At 36.4% G+C, this 25399-nt stretch overlaps 2 protein-coding genes across 2 annotated transcripts; one reads left to right on the top strand and one right to left on the bottom strand.

Annotated features, from left to right (window-relative positions):
* Positions 1–568: 568 nt before the first annotated feature.
* On the top strand, positions 569–16689 carry LOC132315783 (methyl-CpG-binding domain-containing protein 9). The gene is made up of 10 exons (XM_059814185.1): positions 569–1202; positions 3226–3940; positions 4082–5200; positions 5309–5998; positions 7108–7413; positions 8814–9149; positions 10853–10951; positions 11118–11549; positions 12458–14731; positions 15765–16689. Exons 1-10 carry the CDS (start codon positions 742–744, stop codon positions 16056–16058), a joined length of 6726 nt encoding a protein of 2241 aa, XP_059670168.1. The 5' UTR covers positions 569–741; the 3' UTR covers positions 16059–16689.
* Positions 16690–20483: 3794 nt separating this feature from the next.
* LOC132315782 (homeobox-leucine zipper protein HAT5-like) lies at positions 20484–24029 on the bottom strand. Its single transcript, XM_059814184.1, has 5 exons — positions 23958–24029; positions 23474–23879; positions 22501–22634; positions 21977–22216; positions 20484–21061 (listed from the first exon to the last, which is right to left on the bottom strand). Exons 2-5 carry the CDS (start codon positions 23553–23555, stop codon positions 20693–20695), a joined length of 825 nt encoding a protein of 274 aa, XP_059670167.1. The 5' UTR covers positions 23556–23879; positions 23958–24029; the 3' UTR covers positions 20484–20692.
* Between the last annotated feature and the right edge of the window lie 1370 nt (positions 24030–25399).

Here is a 25399-nt window from a genome sequence, read left to right as displayed (position 1 = left end):
AAAAGAAAGTATAGCACATGGATCTAAAGAAGGTAAAAATAAATTTAAAGTTATATCAAGGGTATTTATGGCATTATAAAATAAGACATAATGCATTAATGAATTGAATAATCTTCTTATCAATTTTGTTGAATAAATTATTTGTTTTGATTGAGATTAGTATCTCTTTTGACCGCCAAAAATCAATTTATCAGTATAGAATAAATTATGTTCTTTGAGAGGACTTCCAAAAAGAAAAAGAAAAGAGAGTATAGCACGGCAAAAAAAAAAAAATAGCCTTCCCTAATTTTTATTGACTATTTATACCAAATACAATTACCTTATTTGTTGCATGATTGGCCAATTAAAAAAATAAGTTTAGCGGTGCAAAAATCATTTTCCAATATATATATATTTTTTAAACAAATAATTTTGAATTAGTTTAAAATAAAATTACTTGAGAATATAATTCTCTAATAAAATTACAAACCAATTATATGGTGTGATGGGTCAGGTAACCCGGTTTCCCAACCCGTAGCCATTCCTACCTCTACGTCGTCAGCTTTGCTCGCTTTTGGCTGTTATTCTCTCTCCTCGTGAGTCGGTTGTTCGAAACGAAACGACATACACACACAAATCTTTTTCCAGAATTTGAAGCTTTCGATACATGGTCGCCTCCACATTTCTCATCTTCCAGGAGATCGAACCTTCACAATCAGTTAGTTATGTACCTAGCTCGGACTCGAAATCTATACTCGGATAATGGAACTCGCTGATTCCAAACCAGAACAACCAACTCGTTCCAGTCTCGCCATCGATCTCAATGAAATCCCTTCGTCTTCCTCATCCGAAACCCTACCTTCTGACGCCGCCTTCGACTTCGTCCGGGCCTACCACGACCACCCGACGCCGCCCGCTGGAGCTCCGGCCGAGATTCCCGGGGACTCTCACGGTTCGTCATGCGGTGCGTGTGGCCGGCCAGAGGTTGTGGGAAAAACGGTGGTCTGCGACGGATGCGAGCGCGGGTTCCACCTCGGTTGCTCCGGATTGGTGGGACGAGAGGCGGTGGCGTTGGACGAGTGGTTGTGTGGAGAGTGTGTGAGCAGTGGAGTGTCGAGTAGTCGGTGGCCTTTGGGATCGAAAAAGCGTCGGATTATGAACATTAATGCTTCACCTCCAAATGATGGTGAAGACGAGGGGACTGAGGAACTGCCGGGTTTGAGGTATGAGTTTCACGCTTTGATTTAATTCTTGAATTCAATTATTTACTTGTAAAAAAAAAAAAAATTCTTGAATTCAATTATTTACTTCAATCGATATACTGAAAAAATAATTTAGTTACACATGTTAATACGCATATCAATGTAATATATTTTGATTGCAATTATTGCCAAATCAAATGCTTATGTGGAGAGTTGTTCAGAATTCAAACTGCTTTTCTAGTTGTGCATACAAAACCAATACTGCATTAGCAATAATGATATCTTTCTTTAGCTTAATTACAGAAAAAAGGAGGATATCTTTCTTTGATAGGTAGATGGTATTGAGAAGACAATGTGACTACTCCCGCTTTTTAACATGGGTGTTGATCTATTTAGGAATGCTGAAAGTGAAGGCAACTCTTTGGGTCTTTGCTGTTGATGGGTGCAAAAGAATGCGAAGAGAACATGATCAATTGCCTTGGTAATAGGGATGTCATTTTGACCCAAAATCTAGATAACATGCCCAGCCCTTCAATTGGGTGTGGGTATGGGATTACAATTTGATGAGATAACAACCCACCAATCATTTGATAGCCAGATTAGACAGACTTAATAAAACATGTAGGGTAAACGCGTCATGGTCATCTAAAACAAAACAATATCATTTCATTCAATTTTTAGTAAAACAGTTGAGGATCTTCCATTTTACTGAAAAAAGGGATGTCTTTGAAATGACCCTAAAAGCTTGTAAATTTAATTAAACAGGTCTTGTCGTGCTAGGGATTGACCCATTTATTAAATAAGTAGGACGATAATCACGTCATGTTCGTGTTGACCCATCACCCCTATAGTAGAATACCCATATCATGACACGATATGAATATGACTAAGAAGCACAAATTGCCACCTAATTTTCAGATTGAGTTGTGGTCCTATTAGGATCCTTGGGGTTCCTAATAGGGTGGTTGCCCCACCCTTTTGATGTCCGATATCATGAGCTGCATTGGACCAGTCTTTGAGACAGAGATGGCAAATACTCTTTGAGACAAAACATTTTCCATATTCGAGGACATGTCTTGTATTTGTGTTCCTACCTTGCCAATGTCACTCCTTATAGGTGGCAGGATCTGGCTTGCCAACTGGCACCATTTCACTAGGTATTGTCTTCACCCTTTGTGTACAATCAGACTCCCATAAGTACGGGATACACTGACTCGTTTTCTGTGTTAGTACATTGGAATCTGATCCTTGTGTTTCTCAGTCCATCGCTGCTCTCTCTCTCTCTCCATCTCCAGGATCACCTTAGATCTCTCACCCAAGACTGATCTTCTTGGGCCTACATCATATAATGCATACTATTACTCCTTGGCAAGACACACAAATCACAATCCACTTTTGAATTTTAATGTAAGAAGGAGTATAAAGTTCTACTTTCTTGACAAGTAGGTCAGAATTTGAAGCAGGATTTTGGTTGGTCCTTGAACTGATTTGTAAAAGTTCTATTTTTATTTATTTATTTTTGTTAAAAGTGTCTGTGCATTTAATTAATCTGGATATGTGGGGTGATGGTCATGATGTTGTCTATCGGTTGATCCTTCCTTGAACTGCTGGTAGCAATTCTGGAAATAATCTGCAATTGGATCAGTTGTTGGGCTGTTGTTATACATATATAAGATGAGATATTGCAGTAGGTAGGGTTTAAGAGGTGGTTTTCTCTGAATCTTAACTAGATTGAGAGAAGCTGCTCTGCTCTCTCTCTCTCTCTCGGCAAACAACTCACACACACACAAAAATTTGCTTGGGGCTTGAACCCTTGACTTCCCCAGAGGGGAGGAGAGCTTCTATCACCTAGGCAAATGGTCTGGTGGTAATCTGTCGTGTTATCTGATTTCTCATATTTGAGTTTCTCTTACCATTTCTTTTTCTTTTTAGTTCTGTTTTTCCTCTGTCTTGTTTCTCTTATTGGTTAATTTATATTTTTTAAAAAAATTCCTGATATGTATGCTTTTATATAGTTACTGGTTATATTTATTGTGGTTTTTAGAAAGCACACTCCAGATGATAATTCTTTTGGTGGCAATCCATTTGGTGCCCCAGTGGCATATTCAAACTTGTATGCGGGAAATGAATTTGGTTTGCAAAAAGAATCTGGTATCGAGACACATACTGCCAAATTGAGTTTTGAAGATATATTACAACACTCGTTGACTGAGGGTAGAAGTTCTGAGGAGGTGGATATGCACTCCCTTTTAGGAAGGTTTAGGAGTAATAATCATAGAAATATTAAGTTGCCACCTCAACACCTGAGCAAGATGTATTTACAGGCTCTTGGCGAGTTCGTTTTTCAAAGGAATGGTGTACTAGAAGAAGGTTGGCATGTGGAATTTAGAACATCAATAAACAGTGGTGAACTACATGCTGTTTACTGTGCTCCAAATGGGAAAATATTTGAGTCATTGCCCGCAGTTGCCTGTTATCTTGGGTTGACATCTAATAGAAACTCTGTAGAACCCGAAGTAAGAAGTGATGACCCTGCTTCACTGCAGAGAAGGCTGCATTTACCCAAAATACAGAAGTCTGCTGGACTAACAATGGCAAATGGTGTCACTAAAAATAATGGGACTTCACTAAGTGGATCACGTGAAGTTCCTCCATTTGACTTCCATACTATGGATCAGGCCAGCGAACATGGAAATAATGTAGAAGTCATGGAAATTACGACAGAAGAGAACAGTAGCATTGGGCCTCAACAACTTAATGTAAGTGCAAATGTTAGTGGACCTATTTTCATATTTTTTTCTTCAGTATTTGAGCTTTTCATTCTATGTACATATTACAAGTGGTGTACGTTCTGCAGCTTTCTCTTCATGCTTACCTTTTGTGCACATTATTCTTTTCAGGATGGACTTCCAGTTCAGTATGAAGATTTATTTGTTCTTTCTTTGGGGAAAATTGACACTAGATTATCTTATCATACTTTCAACCAGATCTGGCCTATTGGCTATAGATCCTGCTGGCATGATAAGATCACTGGATCTCTTTTTATGTGTGATGTGTCAGATGGTGGAAATTCTGGACCCATTTTCAAGGTCAGAAGGTGCTCGTGCTCTGCATTGTCCATTCCTGATGCTTCAACTGTTCTCTATAGGTCAAATTGTTGTCAAAACAAAGAAGAAAATGATGAGATTACTTCTGTCAATGTAGATTATGATGAGGATTGCATTGTTCAGATGATCCTCTCAGACCCTTCCCCGCCTTTGGAACATGATATTTTGTCATGCCTTGGCAGTTATGATGAATCTAATGTGCAGACATCAAACCGCTTGCAGCTTGAAACCGGTACCCATTGTGAAAGATTTGGAAACCTTTTATCTGATAATTTAGATTTGAGTGACGACGTTGGCGACTTTTCGGTTGAAGAGTCTTCCTCATCTTCAGCGTGGAGAATGATGTCTAAAAAATTCATCGAAATGTGCCGTGAATTCTATGTTAAGAGAGGTACTCTAAAGTTCTTTTGCAAGCACGTTGAAAATAGAACATGCTCAGCTCACTGGGTTTCTGATGGAAGTAATGAGGAAAAATTTGCTTCATTGGCCAAATTATGCTGTTCATTCTGCTCCTTCACCATCCCATCTGTTATTCAGGATAATAAAAAGCTTGAAACTGTGTTTGAAGCTCTGGTGAAATGGCTGGACCAGGATAGATTTGGATTAGATGTGGAATTTGTGCAACAATTTGTAGAAAGGCTTCCTGGTATTCTTGCCTGCTCACAATATGTACTTCTGAAGGAAAGAAGTAACAGTTCTTCATCTGTAACGGTTGGAAATGGGCTTCTACTGGCAAATACAAAGGGTGGAGTACAAGCTTCTGATGAAGAAGCATTAGATGGTTTGTTTAGAGGCTCCAAACAGAACAGTATGCAGGTGGTTGAAGACCCTGTAATGAAAAAACATTGCCTTCCTCCTGGAAAGCCTATTAGCTCAAGGCTTCCTTGTCAGCTTGTTGGTGATGTTCTTCAGGTATGTGCATACTGCTTATGACTCTGTTGAGTTAAATAACATAGTTGTACTGATCAAGTAAGGAAATCTAAATGCTAATTTATGAGCTCTCATCCTTCTTCAATCCAGGTATGGGAGTTGCTGCTGCGCTTCTTTGAATTTTTGGGTTTAAGAGAGCCTTTGTCATTTGAAGAACTTGAAAAGGAACTTATTAGCCCATGGTCTGATGGCTCATGTCTTCAAGAGAAATTAGGAGGGGAATTCCACAATAATCAAGACATTTTTTGTAGAACTAATGGTACAGGTGGGCACATCATATCACCGAGAAATGAATCTGGTTCAGCAGTTCCTGTTGAAGGTCCACATGAATTCATACAAATTAAAACGGGAGTTATGAAGGAAGCGGCCCAAGCTAGAATGACATCAGTTAGTTTTAGCAAGTGCACAGGTTTCACATTGACGAAGGCTCACTGCTCACTGTTGAAAGTGCTAATAAGTGAACTGCTGTCCAAAGTGGCTGCAATTGTAGATCCAAATTTTGATACTGGGGAGCCAAAATCAAAACGAGGAAAGAAGAAGGATATAGACTGCTCAACTGCCGCAAAAAGAACCAAGGTCAATGTGCTTCCTATTAATGAATTGACTTGGCCAGAATTGGCTCGGAGATATGTTTTAGCTATCTTATCCATGGATGGTAACTTCGACTCTGCAGAGCTAACTATCAGTGAGAGCAGTAAAGTTTTTCATTGCTTGCAAGGTGATGGTGGAGTGCTCTGTGGTTCACTTACTGGAGTGGTGGGAATGGAAGCGGATGCAGTGGTAAGATTGCATCTAAGTCCTTTATTCAGTATTTATATAGTCTAACCTTTACAGATGTTTGGACCTTGTAGCTATATAATTCCTTAGCATTGTTGGAAGAAGGATTGGTTAGACATGCTGTTTTCATGGCCTTAAACATTCCTTGTCACTCAGAGGATGCCCTTGTTAACTTTTGATTTTGTGTTTTGATGCTATGACTTGGAATACGTTGTAGGAAATGAAAAATGTCAGGTTTCTAGATTTATCTCTACGGGTTAAAAAGTGTACTACTCATACATGTTAATACACATTATTGGATTGAATTGTTAGTTGAGAGCAGGTTTAAAAGATTTTCAAGATGATAATGCTCATTAGTTGTGATGATGTCAGGAAGGCTGTTCAATGACCCTATTGAAGATGCATTACTCATAATTATTTACCAATTAGAGAATAACTGTAATTGTCTTTGAGCTTTTGGTCATAGAGAACTAACTTTTAACTTATCAGTGAACAAGTTTAATAAAATATACTTGAATTTTCATATTTACCTTTAGATATTGTCTCAGTGCTACTGATTTAATACTAAAATTTGCAGTTTCAAGTTTTCAGTTTATCATATAGCCGTAAAAGATACAATGCTACAGTTGATATAGGTGCATTTAGTTGGTGATGAAATTTATAATTTTAGCGCTGTTGTTTTACATTTTCTTATTTAGCTCTGTGTTTTTTTTTTTTTTTTTTTTTTTCTTTGGTTTGTTTTGCGTTAGCTTTCAATTGTGTCAAAAATATAAATTTAAAATATTGGTACATAATTCTGATTTCCCACTATGGTAATCTTGTTCTCTTATAAGGAGCAATGAATGTTCTTTTCCTGCTACAAAAATATGGATGCTGGTTGCTCTTCCCATTTAAATCTTCTTATGTTATTAATTTTTGGATGATATTTATGCTCTATAAACAGCTTCTTCCTTTTTTTTTTTTTTTCTTCCCAGTAGTTGTACTTGTAGCTAAAACTTTGATTTGGTGTTGCTGGATTTTAATAGGAAAAAAAGAGAAGATTAAAAATAAAAACAAAAAAAGAGAAAAAGGGTATGTATCATAATGCACTGACTGACTTGTATTGCATTCAGTTGCTTGCAGAAGCTACCAAGAAAATTTTTGGTTCTTTGAACAGAGATAAAGATATTCTGACCTTTGATGATGGAGGATCTGATGGAGCTGGTGCTTGTGAAAGGTCCAAGATGACTGATGATAATATTCCGGAGTGGGCACAGTTGCTGGAACCTGTTAAAAAGTTGCCCACAAATGTGGGAGCTAGAATCAGAAAATGTGTCTATGATGCTTTGGAGAAAGGCCCTCCAGAATGGGCGAAGAAAATATTGGAGCATTCAATCAGTAAGGAAGTATATAAAGGAAATGCATCTGGACCTACAAAGGTGATATTTCCAAGTAATTCCCGTCTTTCATTGGTGTCAGGTTAAACTCCTTGGGATTACAATTACTGGAAGTGTATTGTTTATTTTTGTTGGGAGCAAAGGATTTTAAATTTGCACATGTGCTGACTGATTTATTGTTCTTCTGATTTCGCTAGTTGCTACAGTCTTCACAGAATTCATTGTACACTCTTACATGTTTTAACATCGAATTGATTTTTTCTTTTGTTAGGTGATTTCAGAGGGCAATATACTAGATCATGCTCATGCTAATTATCGTATAATATGAAGAAATGCTTAGTTGTTCCCCATGCGACATTAAAAAATTTATGTTTAAATGGAAAAAGAGAAATAAAATTTGTTGTCTCCATTGTAGTACAATGAAATGACCTGTTTGCTAATACCTTCTCTGGAATAGAATTTCTTCATTGTGTTAAAGGTGAAGGTCCCATCCTTTTCATATCATATATACATTATATTTATTTTGTGCAACTTTTAGAGTGTAGAGCTGTTTGAACTTGTCCATGCATGCATACTGTTGTCTTGTTCTTGCATTGCATTTTTCCTCTTCCCTACTCAATAATCTCGTGTTTACAGCTACTAAACAGGCCATTGCTATTGATAGCTCTTGATTTCAATTGAATGGTGATTTGGACTGTTGTTAGTATTTTGCAAGAAATTATTTTTGTAATGTCTCATAATTTTGGTGGTTGTTGCTCTCTGGATTCCACCCATTTTCTCACTCATGACAATTCACGTCTTTGGATACAATTTACTTATCCAAAAATAAAAAAGAATGCAACATTTAGATATTAACCAAAATATGATGTCTTTGCCCAAACTTTCTCTCATCATTATGTTTCCATATCATTTTTCTAGGAACTTGAAAGTTGAGGTTTATTCTATTTAAGCTTAGTATAATTGGTGCGTGTGCTACTACACAAGACTTCCAAGTTGATATTAGTAAAAATTTGTGTGGTTGTGAGTTGCTGGATTAGCTTTCTACTTTTGCCTTACCATATATCTCTCCTTAGCCTTTCTGTCTTTACTCTTTTTGTCATCAAGTATGGTTATGTTGATCTAAAGGAAAATAAACTGTGTCATCTCAAACAAAGATTATTATTTCTTTTCTGTATTTTTTTTAAATTTATTTATTTATTTTCTGTTTTATTTGTTTTATTTAGTGTTTTAGCTTAAAAGTTATATCGACTCTGTTTTATAAATGATAATTTATCCAGTTGTATTACAACTGGGCTGTCAAAATGAACTCTTTTAGACTTTTTTTTTTTTTTTTCATATACAATGTGCCAATGCGGTGGTCAAGTGTATGTTTTGAGTTAATAACGCTCCTTAACTTGGCCCTAACTACAGACTGAGTGCTCTTTTTTGTTGTTTGGCACCAGAAAGCTATAATTTCAGTGCTAGCAGATGTTTATGGTGAAGGTGTGCGGCAGAAACCTGATAGGGAAAGAAAGAGAACGATTCATATTTCTATATCTGATATAATTATGAAACAATGTCGTATTGTACTACGTCGTGCAGCTGCTGCTGATGATGCAAAAGTCTTCTGCAACTTGCTGGGAAAAAAACTGATAAGCAATAACGATAATGATGATGAGGGAATTCTTGGATCTCCAGCTATGGTCTCACGCCCTCTGGATTTTAGGACTATTGATTTGAGATTGGCTGCTGGAGCCTATGACGGATCACATGAAGCCTTTCTTGAGGATGTTCGAGAGGTCTGTTTCCTTTAGAATTTGATTTTGATTGGGCAACTTTATTCTATGACTTCATTGTTTTCCATTCATTTTGACCTGGAAAGGTTTTCTACGAGTGACACTGCTGATTTTCCATAATTTTCTTGCATGAAATTCTGCATGGAGGTTAATACATTTCACACTTATTCTATGCATGATACAATTATTCAATGGTAACAAATATTGGTCATGGATTGTCTACAAAAAACTCGGACGGTTGCTGCATTTTTCAGATGAGAAGATGGATAGTTTGATTCTCATTAGGAAATAGATGTGTGGGAGGTTTGATACTCTAAAAGCTCAAGCGGTTAGAGAGGGTGTAATTTTAATATTTAAGTCCTTCAACACGCCCCCTCACATGTGGCCTTCTTTTGGTCCAACATGTCTTTCAATTTTAATTATCAGGGTGATGGTAAGGTTTGAACACGGGACCTTGCCTGCTCTAATACCACTTTTATCAGGCCGGGCCGTCTGACCCAAAAACTTAAGCCATTGGGTAATGCCGCATATCCACCCATATAAGCTCATGACCTTTCCCATCCGGATCTGATATGGGACAAGAACCTCTAACGACCGACCCTGGACACCTCTCAGGTGGGCATTTGATGTGACACTGGATCAAGGACTGGGTTTGACTCTAATACCATGTTAACCACCATATACTCTAAAAGATTAAGCTGTTTGAGAGGGTGGAACTTCAATATTTAAGTCCTTCAACAGGAACAATTCATAGACTTGTAACATGAAGTTGGATGATAATCTCTTATGGACATTGCTCAATGAAATGGTCCAAGCATGGATTGTAAACGTGAGAGCTTGATTTCAGTTTGAGAGCAGCCATTTTGTGTTAAATAAACATTAGGTTTGAGTCCAGTTTGTCGACCAAAACTGGGTAATGGCTGTGACCTATATATCTTGTTGACTGTGATCCTGGTTCAATGATGGTGACTGACAAAAACCACAAATCTGTCTTTAGATTTAGATTGAACTGTCTGTTTTAAACTATAGCTTTTCTTTCTTTGTAAATATAAATTTGTCAAGCTTTTAAGATTTAATTACATGATTGGCTAATTTAGCTAGATTTTTCTCACTTATATTAGGATATGAAGCAATATGATTGATTTTATGTTTATGTTTTGTTGATTTATGTTCATTATGTTTTCTGAGCCTTCCGGATTCTAAGGTTAATTTTGAACCAATTCACTGGTGTTCTTAGAATTTTGTGCAACTAATGAACTCCTAGATCTTTAAAAGAACAATTTAATTATTAAAAAGTTCCAAAGTGGCGTGGTATTTTTAAAATTGCTTGGATTTTCTTCACTGTACTGTGTGTCAAAGATGTAGTTGTTGATGTTCCCGAGCAGCCACAATTACACAAGCAAACATCTTAATGACAAGGAATGCATTGTTAATTCTGCCATCAATTTTATTATCTATTTGTCCAATCTGTGCCAATGTTTGACATTTGCGGCTTTGCGCTCAGAAATCTGTATTTAGTAAATGAATGCATAGTAGGTATGCCTACGTGCTTATTTTAAATTTTGCACCAACTGCATGGTTTTTGTTATTATTTTTTATGACTTGCCTTTTGATATTGAAAATGTATAGCTTACTAGAAATTATGTTGAAAATTTGACTGGTAAAACATGCTAACGCTTCTTCCCCCGTTCCCCCCAAACTTGCAGTTGTGGACCAATATTCGTATTGCTCATTGTGATCGCCCTGATATGGTTCAGTTGGCCGAGGCATTGCTGAACAATTTCGAATCATTGTATGAGGAGGAGGTTTGTAGATTCTTTGTAATTTCAGGGCCACTTCTGTAGATTCTTTGTAATTTCAGGGCCACTATCATCTTTTGCTCCATCTTCCTTTTCTTCCCATTGCACTTTAGTCTTGCTGAATTGGTTTTGGTGCTTCTCTTGAGAGGTTAAAATATTCTCTCTGTTGCAGGTTGTCAGACTATTCCAGAAACTTGTGGGGTTTGCTAAATCAAAATGCTTAAGTGCTGACTCAAAGAAGGAAATCAATGATTTTCTTGTACCTGCAAGTGAACTTCCGAAAGCCCCTTGGGAAGAGGGGGTTTGTAAAATATGTGGCATTGATAAAGACGATGACAGCGTTCTATTGTGTGATACTTGTGATGCAGAGTATCATACTTATTGCTTGAATCCGCCACTTGCAAGGATTCCAAAAGGAAACTGGTATTGTCCATCTTGTGTGGCTGGTAAGCACATGGTTCAAGATGCATCGGAATGTACATCAATCATTTGCGAAGACCGAAAAAGAAAACATGGAGAAGTTAGCTGTTTATACTTGGACGCACTAAGACATTTAGCTGTTGTAATGGAAGAAAGGGAGTATTGGGAGTTTAGTGTAGATGAGGTTAGTCTGGTTGTCCCTTTCTTGCCATATTTTTTCTTGTTGTACTCGTCTTGCTAAATTTTGATTGATATCTGATTGCATTTGTACTTTATAGAAGTTTCCATCAATTTTATGAAGGTATTCTCAAACAGAGTTACTGACACACAAAAACTTCAATTGTATTATGAGAAGACCAAAAACTGCATTACTGACGAACAGTGATGTTGTTCTAAAGTAATAATAGGGAAGGGAAAGACCAAAATTAGCATGAGTTGTGATAGGAAAGATGGTTAACTTGTAGTTTGGTTGATGTTATGGTGGTGTTAATAGATCTGAATGATGAGAAAGGATTCATGCAACCGATACCAAATACTTTGGAAAAAGGCACTGTTGCTAAATTCTTTGAATCCCCTCGGGCCCCTCTCCCTTTCAAAATAAATGAATAGAGAAATAAGAGGAGGAAAGAACAAAAAAAAAAAATCAGTGGTTTTGGATAAAGATCGAATCATCTGTCAAAAGTTTACACATTTACTTAAGCATGTTCCTTTTATAAGTTTATGCAGTGTGCTCTAACTGCTGTCTTCAGCAGATTGTACAGTGGAACGGGATTTGTTCAAGACCCAAATTTTGGCATTGGCAACACAGTGAACATGCTTCTGGTGGCAATAATGGTTAAACCAAAAAAAGAAAAAGAAAAACAGAACTTTGAAATATATATGACCAATTCTCCCCACCCCCTCCCACAGCAAGTAACTCACACACGCAATTCTGCCCCACAGGGACTGAACCTTTGACCTCTCTCTTTGAAATATGTATGACTGAGTGACTATATAGCCTTTCAGGTTTTTTTTGGTTTAAGAATTGGTTCTTATATTCTGTTTCCTTCATTGCTTTCTTTTAATTGACTTCCACTTTTTTTCTGGTTTCAGAGAATATTCTTGCTTAATATTCTTTGTGATGAGTTGTTGAATACTACGCTTATTCATCAACATCTTGAGCACTGTGCCAAAGAGTCTGCTGACTTGCAGCAGAAATTGCGTTCTTTGTTTGTAGAGTGGAAAAATTTAAAGCAGAAAGAAGAAATCTTAGCTGCAGAAGTTGCGATTATAGAGAGAAATTTTAGTAATGCAGTTGGAAATGTTGGTAAAGAAGGGCCTGCTGCCCTTGCAAACAATGGTAAATGTTCTCGATGGCAGCATGTGTTGAATGATGGGCCCGATTTTAGTAATGCTTTTTCTGAGGATGTTGCACAACTTAAGGGGGGTAAAAAAGGGATCAGTTCTGTTGTTTCTAATAAATACCCATCTGCCAATAATTTTTTGAGAAAGTGTTCTGTCAACAGCCAAATTACTGATTGTATGGATGTTGAACATCAATCCCAAGATGTCCAGCCATTGGTAAGCGGCAGCCACTTGCTTGTGTCAAATCTTCTTCAACAAGAAACTGCTGACTTGAATAGAGAAAACAGTTCCCACTGTGACATGCAAAAATATGTGGCAATGGATGTTGATACTCTAGGTTCTTCTGAAGATCTGCATGGAAATTGTCTTCACTTGGATACAGCAGAGAGCAGCCATACAATTGAGCATGTGACCCCTACAGTCATGAATGATTCACATGCAAACAGCCTTGAGTTACTTCCAGTGATGAATGAGATCTCAATTCTGCAGGACTCGATTACCAGTATAAAGAAGCAACTTCTGAAGCTCTCTTTGAGGAGGGAGTTTTTGGGTAGTGACTCTGCTGGCAGATTGTACTGGGTCTTAGCCAAGCTGGATACACATCCTTGGGTGATTGTCAGCGGGAGCATGGCGGAGCAGCAGGGAGACAAAATGACACATCTTCGGACCTCAGAGAACTGCTCGGTTATGAGAAATTCTGCTCCACATGACATGGGTGTTTGTTTGACTCCTAGGGGTTCAGGAGCTTTCTGTCCTTTTACGCATGAGTTCAATGATGCCAGTTCCAGTTTCTCTCCTTGGGTTTTCTATCAATCTGATGCTGAGATCAAAGAACTAGTTGAGTGTTTGAAAGACAATGACCCACAAGAAAGAGAACTGAAAGAATCCATCTTGCACTGGCAAAAAGTAAAATTCCAAGACACTCCACGTTCTGGATCCGAAAATCAGAATGGGCTGCAAATAGATTCAGAAAAGTCGAGAACTAGTGAAAAGTTTATTTCTTCTAATCGTCTTGTTACTAAGGCAGCCAGATTGCTGGAGACTAAGTATGGTCCATGCTTTGAGCCAGATGCAATTGACTTCGTGAAGAAGAGGGGGCGAAAGGCAAAATTTGCAACTGAAGATAAAATGTTCAGGTGTGAATGCTTAGAACCTGTTTGGCCTTCTAGATGTCATTGCTTCTCTTGCCACAGAACCTTCTTCACTGATGATGAACTTGAGGGGCATAATAATGCCAAGTGCAATGCAGTTGCACCAGTTTATGAGAAGAGCAAAGAAAACAGTGTTTTAAAGGGGAAGGGCAAAATGAAATCTGAGAATGCACCAGAGGAATGCATAGGTGAAATAAATACTGTTGAAACATCCAAAAGTGGGTGTTCTGGGTTCAGTTCAAGCCTGATTAAATATCAAAATGATGGTTTAGTATGCCCGTATGACTTTGAAGATATCTGCTCCAAATTTGTGATAAAAAGTACTAACAAGGAATTGGTGCAGGAAATAGGTCTTATAGGTTCTAAAGGGATTCCATCATTTCTTCCAACTGTATCTCCTTATCTCAGTGATTCTACACTAATGCTAATTCCCCCTGAAAGAGACTTATGTGTTGCAGATGATGAGCTTGAAGCTGATGAGTATCTAAACTCAATCCAGGGGAACAATATGGCAACGAATGAAGGCCATGGTAATATTTCTGATAATTTTCCCAAAACATATGCTGCAAACGAATGCAGTGAAGCATTGGAAAACGAGAAACCAGCATTTTGTTGCTTACAGCAGATAGATAATAGAATGTCATCATGTGGTCGTGCTCCAGTAGTAGGGGTTAGCAACTGCTGCATCGTCCCCAAGTCTTCATTAAGGCCACTAATAGGCAAACCTTCTCAAATTTTAAGGCAACTCAAGATCAATTTACTGGATATGGATGCTGCACTTCCTGATGCAGCTCTGAGGCCATCAAAGGCGCACTTAGAAAGGAGATGGGCCTGGCGTGCAATTGTTAAATCTGCAGAGACCATATATGAGGTTAGTTTCTTCTTTTGCTAGAATCTATAGTTTTGTTTTTTTGTTTTTTTTTTTTTTTTTTTTTTTTTTCCTCAAATTATAGCATAGCTTTCCTGGTTTTGGAATGTTACATGCTTCAAATCCACAAGGCTAATCAAGGAAGTAGCTGTCACTATTTCCTTTACCTGATTCTCATAGATTGCTTTTGTTTCAAAAAGTAGGTTCAAATATTGGGTTTTAAGATTTTTAATCATAATAAAATGGGCTAAATACAATAGTGGTAAGACCCATTTTTCAAAATGCTTTTAAGAAAACTCTATGTGAAGACCACCCAGTATGTCCTACTATTGTAGATCCTAATAGAGCTACTGTCAATCAGGAGCGTTTTACATCTTCCTGGCACCATCCTGTGTGGGAAATTATTATTATTTTTTTTGCCAGTTTCTTTAGTTGTCTTAGAAATGGAAATTATACTTTGCAGACCATGGACAAGTTGTATTTTTTATAAAGCAGTAAACAAAGTGCATTGGGGATGGAGAAAGATATCTCCTTAAATTGGAATGAGATTGTAGAATGTGATACCAAAATGCTCTCATAAAACATTGGCCTAAGCATTCCATCTCGACATAAATATGGCGAAATTAAATAATTGAAGCACCTTTCTTGAATCTTGGTATCCTCTCATAATTATTATACATGCATGTGAGGTTGCATGACAGTGATATAAATTAATTAAATTACACAATTGGCCTAAGCTTTTAGTCATTGGTTGTAAACGGCCCTAAGCATAGTGGAAGTTAAACCATGATTACGAAATTTACAGAGGCATCATTCTTACTTGTATCGTTCTGTGTTAATGGTTCCTTTGTTCTTATTTCTCATTTGTTGTTTGTCTTTGTTCTTTTTACGTTTTCTTTTTAGCAATCGATGTGTACAATCTAAATATAAAATGTAAATAATGTTCCCCCTTCAGAATTAGCTCCAGGACTGTCAATGTTTTTTTCCTCCATAAATGAGTCCCACAAATGAAATTCTCTTTTCCTTTTCATTTCAGATGGTTCAAGCAATAATCATATTTGAGAACATGATCAAGGCAGAGTACTTGAGGAATGTGTGGTGGTACTGGTCATCACTCTCAGCTGCTGCCAAGATATCTACCTTGTCTTCCCTTGCTTTGCGTTTATACTCCCTGGATGCTGCCGTCAATTATGAGAATGTTTTTTCCAATTTAGACCCACTTGATCCTAGCAGCAGGCTAGACCAGAGTCCGCAGCCTGGTTTAGACGCAACAGAAAAATCCAAGTTTAGCAGGAAAACAAACAAGAAGAGGAAGGAAGCCGAGGGTTGATTATGGGTAATATTGGTTCTCTACTTGAGGAGATTTCAACTGGGTGATGTTGCTCTTGATGTAAACGGGAATAAGCAATAGGCATGTTATATAATATGAAACGTTGGTATAGCCACATTGTGGATTGTATAGCAAATGGACCCACAGGACAAAGAGGAGGATTGAAAAGAACACAGCTGCTGCTGCCATCTCCTCGATGTGTATAGGAATCAAAACTAACATGCTAACCTGGAGGTTTTATTGGAAGGCAAATTTTATCGATTTCTTCATGGAGGTTAGGAAATAACCAGAGGCAAAGTTGCATGACAATGTACCCAATTTTGGATTCGGACTACATTTTGTTGCAGCTTTCGGATATGTTGTTTTGAAGGAGAGAGGAAACCTTTCCCAGAGGAGCAATACTGGCATACACATACAAAAGGAATTGATGTCAAAAAAAGAAGAAAATAAAACGATGCTTAGCAGGTGCAATTAGTATTTCATTTTTTACTACGTCCTCTTCTCGTAGCATTTGTTGACCTGTTGCTGTTATGATGATGAGATATACTATGCCCTTTATATAATGGTTCTTGATAATTCAAAGTTCTGCCATCATATTCTATAAATGTTGTTTTTTAATCATTCAGGTAAATCTTGCTGGTAATTTTTGTGTGTCATAACTCGAGTGTTCGAGGAATGATTGGATAGTTTCTTGGTTACCAAGTGCATGTGATCATTTCAATTGTTTATTGTTTTCTTGCAATTTTGTGATGTTGATGTTCTGAGGGTGATTTTACATGTCCTCCATATATCTTCCGAGCACTCGTTCGTCACGAGTTTCATTTCAATACCATCACGTCGGTCCGGCACCACCAATGAGTTCCATTTGTTGGCGATTTGGACCATTGGTAACCTGGCACAGCAATTGATTTTAATGGGAAAATGTTTTCTGGTCAGAAGTTAAAGAGTTGGAGTTGTACAAATCCACTAGCTGGAAGTTTTTTAGTACCAACAGTCATTTTCAAACACACCGATTACTCTCCAGTCTCTTTCAAGATGGTGGTAAAACACAATTCTCTCTGATCACTGGAGTGTTTTCACGGCTTAATGTAGACCCGTTAATAGATCGGATTTTGGTCTGAATCGAGACACGTCACTTCACTATGTCAATTGCTATGAACACCTTTGTGAAAAGGGAAAAGTTACCAAAAACGAGCTCAGTGTTTGTTTTGGTGAATTTAGGGTTTAGTTGGTTGATAGATTTTCTTCCTATGCGTACAACATGCATAGACTATATACATTATAAACCTCCTATGGACAACATAAAGGTAGATGTCGTATCCTGGAGGTTAGAGCTCAATCAGAAAAAGGAAGGGAAAGAAATGGGAGCTAGGAAGAGATTCTAAGTTTGAAATGGTTTTTGATGTGGGGTCGAACCCCTTCACATGGAACTGTCCTTTTTGAGTGGACATTTTGTCACCATGTAATTCCTCTCCATCACCCTCTCTCTTTCTATATGGAATAATATATATGCAAATAGAAATATAAATAAATATACATGAGAGCTACTTTAATACTGTAATGTGTTTAGACACAATTACATCTATTTTTAATACATTTAATTTAAATTTTAATACACTAAAAGTCTTTAACATTATTTCGTCTTTCAACCATATTAAAATATGAATCAAACGTGATGAAAATAGATGTAAATGCGTTTAATCAAAAAAAAAAAAAAAAAAAAAATCACCGTTACAACGGATAGTTATTTGCTTATTTATTCAAAAGTTTAAATTGTTGGATAGTGCTGCATACAGACACTCATTTATACCCAATCATTTTTCTATCTGGATCTAATGTGTGACAAATCTCCCTTTGTAACATTCTCCCCTCACCCAAACTCACGCAATGTCTTAGTTGGGATCGAACCACCCTACCAACCTGGGTTGAAGATCCGGACGTCCTTCGAGTCGGGTGTTTGGTATGATACCGGATCAAAGATTAGGTCTGACTCTGATACCAATTGTAACGGGTAAATACTTGTCCATTTATTTAAAAACTTAAGTTACCGGGCAATACTATACACCCACTCATTTATACCCAACCACTTCTTCATATGAATTAGAAGTTGGACAAATTTTTACACGTAACAACTATCCATTAATATAAAAAGGTGTTCAGTAGACAATCCATTAATCTAGTTTAAAGGAGGTCGACTTGTGTATATTATTGTTATCTTTGTTGCTCGTCATCCATAGAAGTCAAGGCTGCATTGGTTACCTTAATTTTGCTGTCTATATCTAATTGGACAACGCGGCAATATAATATCATACTTCACCCACCATTTCAATGCTTGGATACTCTGCTTAGGGAGCATATCACCTATAACAGTTCCTACCATCACTTGCCTCTTTATTTTTCAAGCACAATCAATATAAATAACTGTAAACACTTGCTCCATATTAAATATCAGTTTACTTATTAAACAAAGTTGCCTCTTATTTCTTCTAACACATGTTTCTTCAATTCCCATTTTTATTATAACAAGAGAAGTTACTGTTGTTTCTTGTAGAGAATATTGTTCAATTGTGTCTTTTAAATTGTCTCAATACTTATACCATGGATGTACACCTTGAATATTAGATGCACAATAATTGTCTAACGAGTGTCTCACGTTATTGTTGGCCTCACTAGAGAAAAATAATGCGAGACACTCGATTCGAGGATGGTACGAGTGAATAATTTGGTATTACACATAATTGTGGGGTCAATGTGAGACATATGATTAGACGGGTGACGTTAATTTTAGAATTTTCCATGGTCATTAGTGTGGCGATTTATGTGGACGGGTGCGAGGCACTGACAGGCTACCACACTTGGCGAGCTACAGGTGCACAATCTTACATCGCTAAAGTGTGGAGAAAGCAAGTGATATATGTTGATCTAACACCTTTTTATATAACACAATATGTTTTAAAATCGTGATGGCCGTGAATCCACCCGAACTTTAGAGTTAAGTCTGCTTAACCTAAATTAGTAGTAGGATCAAGTTCAAGATTGTGAAATTTTAAATTAATAATAAGATTTTGAGATTATAACAGTGAAAATACTGAACTTGTCCACCCAAGCATCATTGAAATTGGATTTAAAGGACTATTGCCACTTCACACATCTTCTCCCTTTCAACCTCAATCACAAAAAGTGGGCTGTGATAAAAAGTAACTGTTTGTGATGCTACAATCTGGACCTACTCTTAAAACTACAAATAAGCTTATCAAGGTCTTAATAAGAACGCTGTGTGAGTGGTAAATGGACATTTCTTTAACACCGATTGTGAGGTTGATATTGATATTACATGATATATACATATATGTATAAGCATCTCAATATGGCTCAGTACAGATGGTGATGTTGATCTTACCTCATACAAAGACTATGAGCATCTTAATGGCGGAAGGGTATGGAAGTCCAACTTGGCACCAGGTAGGTGAGAGAGTGATGTGGGTGGGAGGTGTTTTTCAATTGTCTGTCAGCATCAGAATTAAATAATAAAGAAAAGGATTGTGATCTACCATTAGAGGACTTATCACACTAAGATAAGCATTCTTCTTTTTTTAACTACTGTATATTTTGAAATTTTGAGTTATGAAGTGGATCAAATAATGAAAACCATATGCTCTATGATAAGCCAGCCTAATGTTTTGAGATGGTATATCTATGGTTATATATCCATGCAACATTGGCATGACTATTTGAAAAGCATAAATTAAAAGAAAAATAAAACAAAAAACACAAGCAAAAACATACTAACTTATATGATTTATTTAGAATTTAGGTTACAGTTACAAAGTCGCAGAGATTTCGCTATAATTATATGATGAAAAATGATACATAATTGTATTTACGAAGCCATAAAAATTTCCATACTATTATACAAGAAGAAACACACACAATTGCAATTACAAAGCGTTGAGAATAAATTTATGTGCCACCGCCCTTATTAGGCCATTACAAGTGCTAAAAATACTAAAATATTCCCAAAAAACAACATACACTTGCCATTACAGTCTTTGGAATGAATATATATGCCACCACCCCCTATTAGGCTATTACAAGTGTGAAAAATACTAAAATACCCCTCCAAATATTCTAGTTGGAGCCCCTCCAAACAACCAATTACCCTTGCAATCTTGTCAACTTATCACGAAGTTAGACTAAAGTATACAGTATTATCAGACTACACGCAACAAAAAAAAATACTCTTACAAGCCTTCAACATTCAAAAAAAATTGACCAAAAGTCGAATTATTAATAACTTTCAACTTTTATATGAGACTCATCAAGTAGATTAAAAATTGATTAAGTAGTCTTAAAGGGATGAGGAATGGCACACAACATCCAGTTGGGAACAGAACCACAAACACATATATTACATGCATCACAAAATAAAGGTATGAATGGGTCAATTTACTTCTAAACCACATAGAAGAAATAGTAATTAAATACAACACAAGAAGCAATTGACCCTAAAAACACAGTTTTATTCAACGACTGGCATTGTCCGTTACTTCTACAACTAGGCAACCATAGGCATCATATAATATTACACATTCACGGAAATATAAAACAGTACTGCACCAAAGTTGAACACTAATTTAAGACCAGACCCACCAGCCCAGCGGCTCTCCCTCCTCATGGTGTTGCTCCGCCGCCACGAACACGTCGGAGAAGTAAGCCTGGCCGTTGTCGCTACCATCGTCCTCTTCTGATGGGGCCACACAACCGGGGTAGCGATGATCCTCATCGAGGAAGCACGATTCACCACTGTCTACAAGCTGTGGACCGTCCTCGTCCACCACCGCACTTTCACCGCTGCCGCTACTCAGGCGGTCCTCCACCTTCACAGTGAATTCGAGGGCAGAAACATGGGGCTCTTCCACGGGGAGTGGGTCAGATTTTGGATCTGACACCGGAGCTGCATCCACATTGTCTTTAGCTTGCAGCTTCTCAGTCATTGATACAACCTATAGTCACCAAAATCAAATTCGATTCTGATGCAACATTACTATTAATCGTTTGATTAAGCAATTGAGATTTAGTCAACTAAAAGTAGGATATATTTACTATTTCAGATCTCTAAAACAAAAGGAATTTGTGTAACTCGTGTCAGAGATCCCAAATCTTTAGTTTCAATTTTCAGTTTGATTAATTCACCAAAGGGACTGTTATTTTGGCAGCCATAATAATAGCTTGATCACAAGCTAGTGTTGTGTTTGGAATCGGAAACAACCTTTCTATGTGAAGGTAAAATTGTGTACATTTGACCTTTTCTAAATCCCTACAGAAGCTTCGTGCACTTGGCTAACCATTTTACCTTCCATTAAGATCATCATTATTTCTAGCTCATCTAGAAAGACTTTGAATATATATATTTTTTCTTTTTTTGGGGATAAGGATTCTGGACATATTTTCATGGGATTATAAAGGCATATTCTTCTTTGTACATTGAAATTTCATCTTTTTCAACTAATCAAGATGGGTTCAGAGTCGACAGAACAGACGCTATATTTTTTGGACATGCTCATATATATTCATCTTTTAGCTAAGGATGAATCTCTTAGGTAGGACCCATTACAGGCAAGTCATCAATCATCTACATGCCTGGCCAAAATGACACTGATTATCGTCTGGAGGTGATGAATTCGAAATATAAAACAGTCTCTCATGACGAAGAGGATACAAGCTTATGTACATTAAACTCTCCTTTACTCCCGCAATGACGGGTCCCACATGCATCACGCTAGGCCTTTCTTTTTTATTTTGTTTTATTCGTATCAATACACTAGATTATATTACTTAAATAAAAATATAATAGTATCTATCTGGAGAAGAATGTAGTTCTATGATGATTTAACTTATGTATGATGAGTATAAAATACCTCAGCTTTGAGCTTCTCGTTGTCCTTGAGAATGGAGTCATACTCTGACAAAAGGGACTCATAGGAGGATTTAAGATGATCATAGTCCCTTTCAAGCTGTTTAGTCTTCCACCGTGCGCGGCGGTTCTGGAACCACACCGCCACCTGTCTCGGCTGCAATCCCAGTTTCTTAGCCAGCTGGCTCTTGCGCTCTGGCTCCAGTTTGTTCTCTGCCTCGAAGCTCTTCTCCAGGAGATGTACCTTCACAAATCCACAAAAAGTTACATATAGTGATAAACCAAATCATATTTTTAAATTTAATTTTCTATTATCTTTGAAAAAGGGTTAATTATGTCTTAATCTTTTATATCATTTTTAATTAGAAAGAAATTCAGAGAATTGGATACTGATATGGTGGGACAAAAAGAAGGGTATATATATGAATATGCCATACATATCTCGAAGGAATATAGAGGTGTCCCATATGGTTAGATTCGTATATATCAAATTAAGCATCATGCAAGTGAGGTCAGTAGTTCACTGACCTGATCTGGAGTGAGTCGACGTTTCTTTTCAGGCGACCTTTCATCGTAAAATTCATCGTCGTATAGCTCCTCCGGCGAGCTGAAAAATAGTCGCCTCTTTGAAGTTTCCTCCATGTTCATCACTGATAATGGTCCTGGAACACCATGTAATAATAATTAAATTCTTAAGGAGTACTATTGCATGTATCAAGACTAATACATACTATTTCAATATTTCACCCTCTTTAGTTGAGTTGGGTTAGAAATTTCAGGCACGTCTGTTTCAATTTTCATAAAAATCATACAAAAGCCTTGGTTGTCAATTTCTAAAACAAAATTCAGTTAAGAAATTATCTATTTTCAGATAATTATAAAAGACAAATTTTTTAAAAATAATTTTATGTAAACAGTTTTCTGTTATGTGAATTCTTAAAAATAGTTTTTAGAAACTCAACCAATCTAAGTCCTTAGTTTTAAGAAAGAATAAACAAGCAATAATAAGCACACACACAAAAATAAAAAATAAATAAAATCACACACACCCACACACAAAAAAATAAAAAAAATAAAAATAAAATCATTTTTTTTCATTTTCTTTCATATGTATCTTGAATTAGAGTTGGGTTGACTTGGGATTTCTCATTAATCAACCGGCAGTAACAAAAATGGACAAAAACTATCTATAAAATTTATATGTCTCCACAAAATTGTCACACTTTTATAAGTCCATTGTCATATACTAATTATGATCAGACATATAATTCAACAGTTAGATAACAATATATATATATATACACACACACATAGAAATTAAAATACAAAGCGGAATGGTAGTATTAGATGAGTTAATTATTTTTTCTCTTTTCAAATTTAGTAGCCGTAATAAACAAGAAGCAATAGGACTGATATGGGAACCCCAAAAAAAAAATTTGGATGCTAAAAAAATATAGGAATAATATGGGAACAAAAATAAATAAAATAAATAATTAATTACCTCGAAAAATAGGATCAGTATTGCCGAGGAACATGATGTTGCCATGGCATGAGGGGTCGAAGAAGAGACGCCCAGAATCCATTCTTATATATTTTGTGAGTGTGTGAGATTTCCGGCGATTGTCACCGTAAATATATAACCGCTATATATATATATATATATATATATATTTCCGGCGAAACGAAACTTTAGAACAGAGTTTGAAAACTGTAGGTCTATTAGAACTTTGGTCTGATTAAGTTTTAGAAGAGCATGAGCTTGTGACGGAAGAAGCTAGTACTCCATAGTAACCTCGCCGGAGTCTCCAACGGACAGATGCAGAATCCCATCACGCGAACAACTTCACCCAGATTTTCCGGCGTTTCAGATTTCGCCGGTGAATTGATGTAATAGCAGCAGATTTATACTAACACACGAACAATAAGAGGTTAATATATAAATATATATATATCTAAAAAGGAGGGTCGATCGAAACAGTGGTCACCGGTGGGTCAGATTCCGGCGACGACCTTATGTTTGTTTCTCTCTCTATATGTGTGTCTCTCGTAGGTGTGTTTTGCAACTAAAATTGATAGAGGTGAGAACACATGGTTTTATATCAATGTTTGTGCAAGAAAAATACGAAAATACCCCTAGATGGTTTAAGTTTACATGTTAGAATGTGGATGACGCTACAGAGATTTTGGTAATTTCTCAGTTGCTTTGATTTGTTAGGTGGATTGAGAAAGACTTGAACATGGGGGGTCACTAGTTTGCCCCATGGGAGATTGATGTTCAGATGTTCAGTTGGATCTGAGCCGTTGGATTAGTAGGAATAGAACAGATGGTATTCGTGGATCGTGCCAGCACAGCCAAATATAGACAATGCTCTATGTCAGAATACATCGATGCTGAAAGACAAATAATAATAATAATAAAACAAACGATGAAACCAATTAAATGGTATAAAGGAATTTTTTAGGGAGTATCAAATGCTCTCTTTGGAATAATTTTTTCGAAAATTGTTTGCTGGCATGTGAAATGGAGTTCGATCATAGTAGTCGTAAATAAAATTTTGATTTCTTGATGGATAATAAATAAGTTTTTTTTTTTTCTTTCAATTATGTTAATTTCCTATTTGATATATATATTATGGTTGAACTCTTTTTCAAGGGTTTAATATCGTTACATATTTTTATGAATTGATTGGTTCGATTGATTTACAACGATGTTTATCCGAATTTGTTACATCACGACTGTGATCAATATCGTGTCAATATCATGTCACAATGAATCATGTTATATTAATATATAGTAAATAATGACTTATATATGTGTAATTATAAATTGTATTTTTAACTTGAATGATACATGTATTATGAAATAAATATACATATTTTAATAGAAAGAAAAGTAAACTTTATTGAAGTAATACATGATGGAATACATAGATATAACACAAGTAACATATAACATCTAAGTGCATGGTATACAAATTACAATATTATCACGGTTATTATAAAAAAAAAAAAAAAAAAAAAAATGTATCACATGAAAATTGTGAATGTACTACAAAACCTTTCAACTACATCTAAAAGATATTTGTACCGGAGTTATTAATGATATTAAAAGGAATGTTATTCCGTACTTTAGAGATGCTGAATTCCAAATATTTTTTGATTGCCTCAAGATTAGTGTAACAGGTGGTTGTCTATTTTGAATTATTAAATAGTGCTAGATATTAATTTATTTATATGTATTTCACTTTTTATTTGAATTTAATGTAAAACAAGTGTAGATGTCTCTATAGTTCAGTGGTTAATGCCTCCGGTGAATTTGAAAAAAAAAAAAAAAAGAAAAAAAAAGGGGGTGGAACAAGTACCTTTTAACAATTAGTGAGGAATCAAAAGACATTAATTATAGTTTAATTTTTTTGAATCCTTTTTC

This window comes from Cornus florida, unplaced genomic scaffold (assembly GCF_030987335.1).
Source record: "Cornus florida cultivar Cherokee Brave unplaced genomic scaffold, ASM3098733v1 CherokeeBrave_3.0.0_Hap2_Chr07, whole genome shotgun sequence".
NCBI classification, from domain to species: domain Eukaryota; kingdom Viridiplantae; phylum Streptophyta; class Magnoliopsida; order Cornales; family Cornaceae; genus Cornus; species Cornus florida.
This window is presented reverse-complemented; position numbering and strand designations above follow the sequence as displayed.

Coding starts and splice junctions, on each gene's coding strand:
- LOC132315783 (XM_059814185.1), top strand. CDS start 742: ATGGAACTCGCTGATTCCAAACCAGAACAACCAACTCGTTCCAGTCTC. Junction 7,414..8,813: donor ATGCATCTGGACCTACAAAG/GTGATATTTCCA, acceptor GTTTGGCACCAG/AAAGCTATAATTTCAGTGCT. Junction 10,952..11,117: donor AATCATTGTATGAGGAGGAG/GTTTGTAGATTC, acceptor TCTCTGTTGCAG/GTTGTCAGACTATTCCAGAA.
- LOC132315782 (XM_059814184.1), bottom strand. CDS start 23,555: ATGGATTCTGGGCGTCTCTTCTTCGACCCCTCATGCCATGGCAACATC. Junction 22,635..23,473: donor TACTGATCCTATTTTTCGAG/GTAATTAATTAT, acceptor ATGGTGTTCCAG/GACCATTATCAGTGATGAAC. Junction 22,217..22,500: donor GTCGACTCACTCCAGATCAG/GTCAGTGAACTA, acceptor GGATTTGTGAAG/GTACATCTCCTGGAGAAGAG.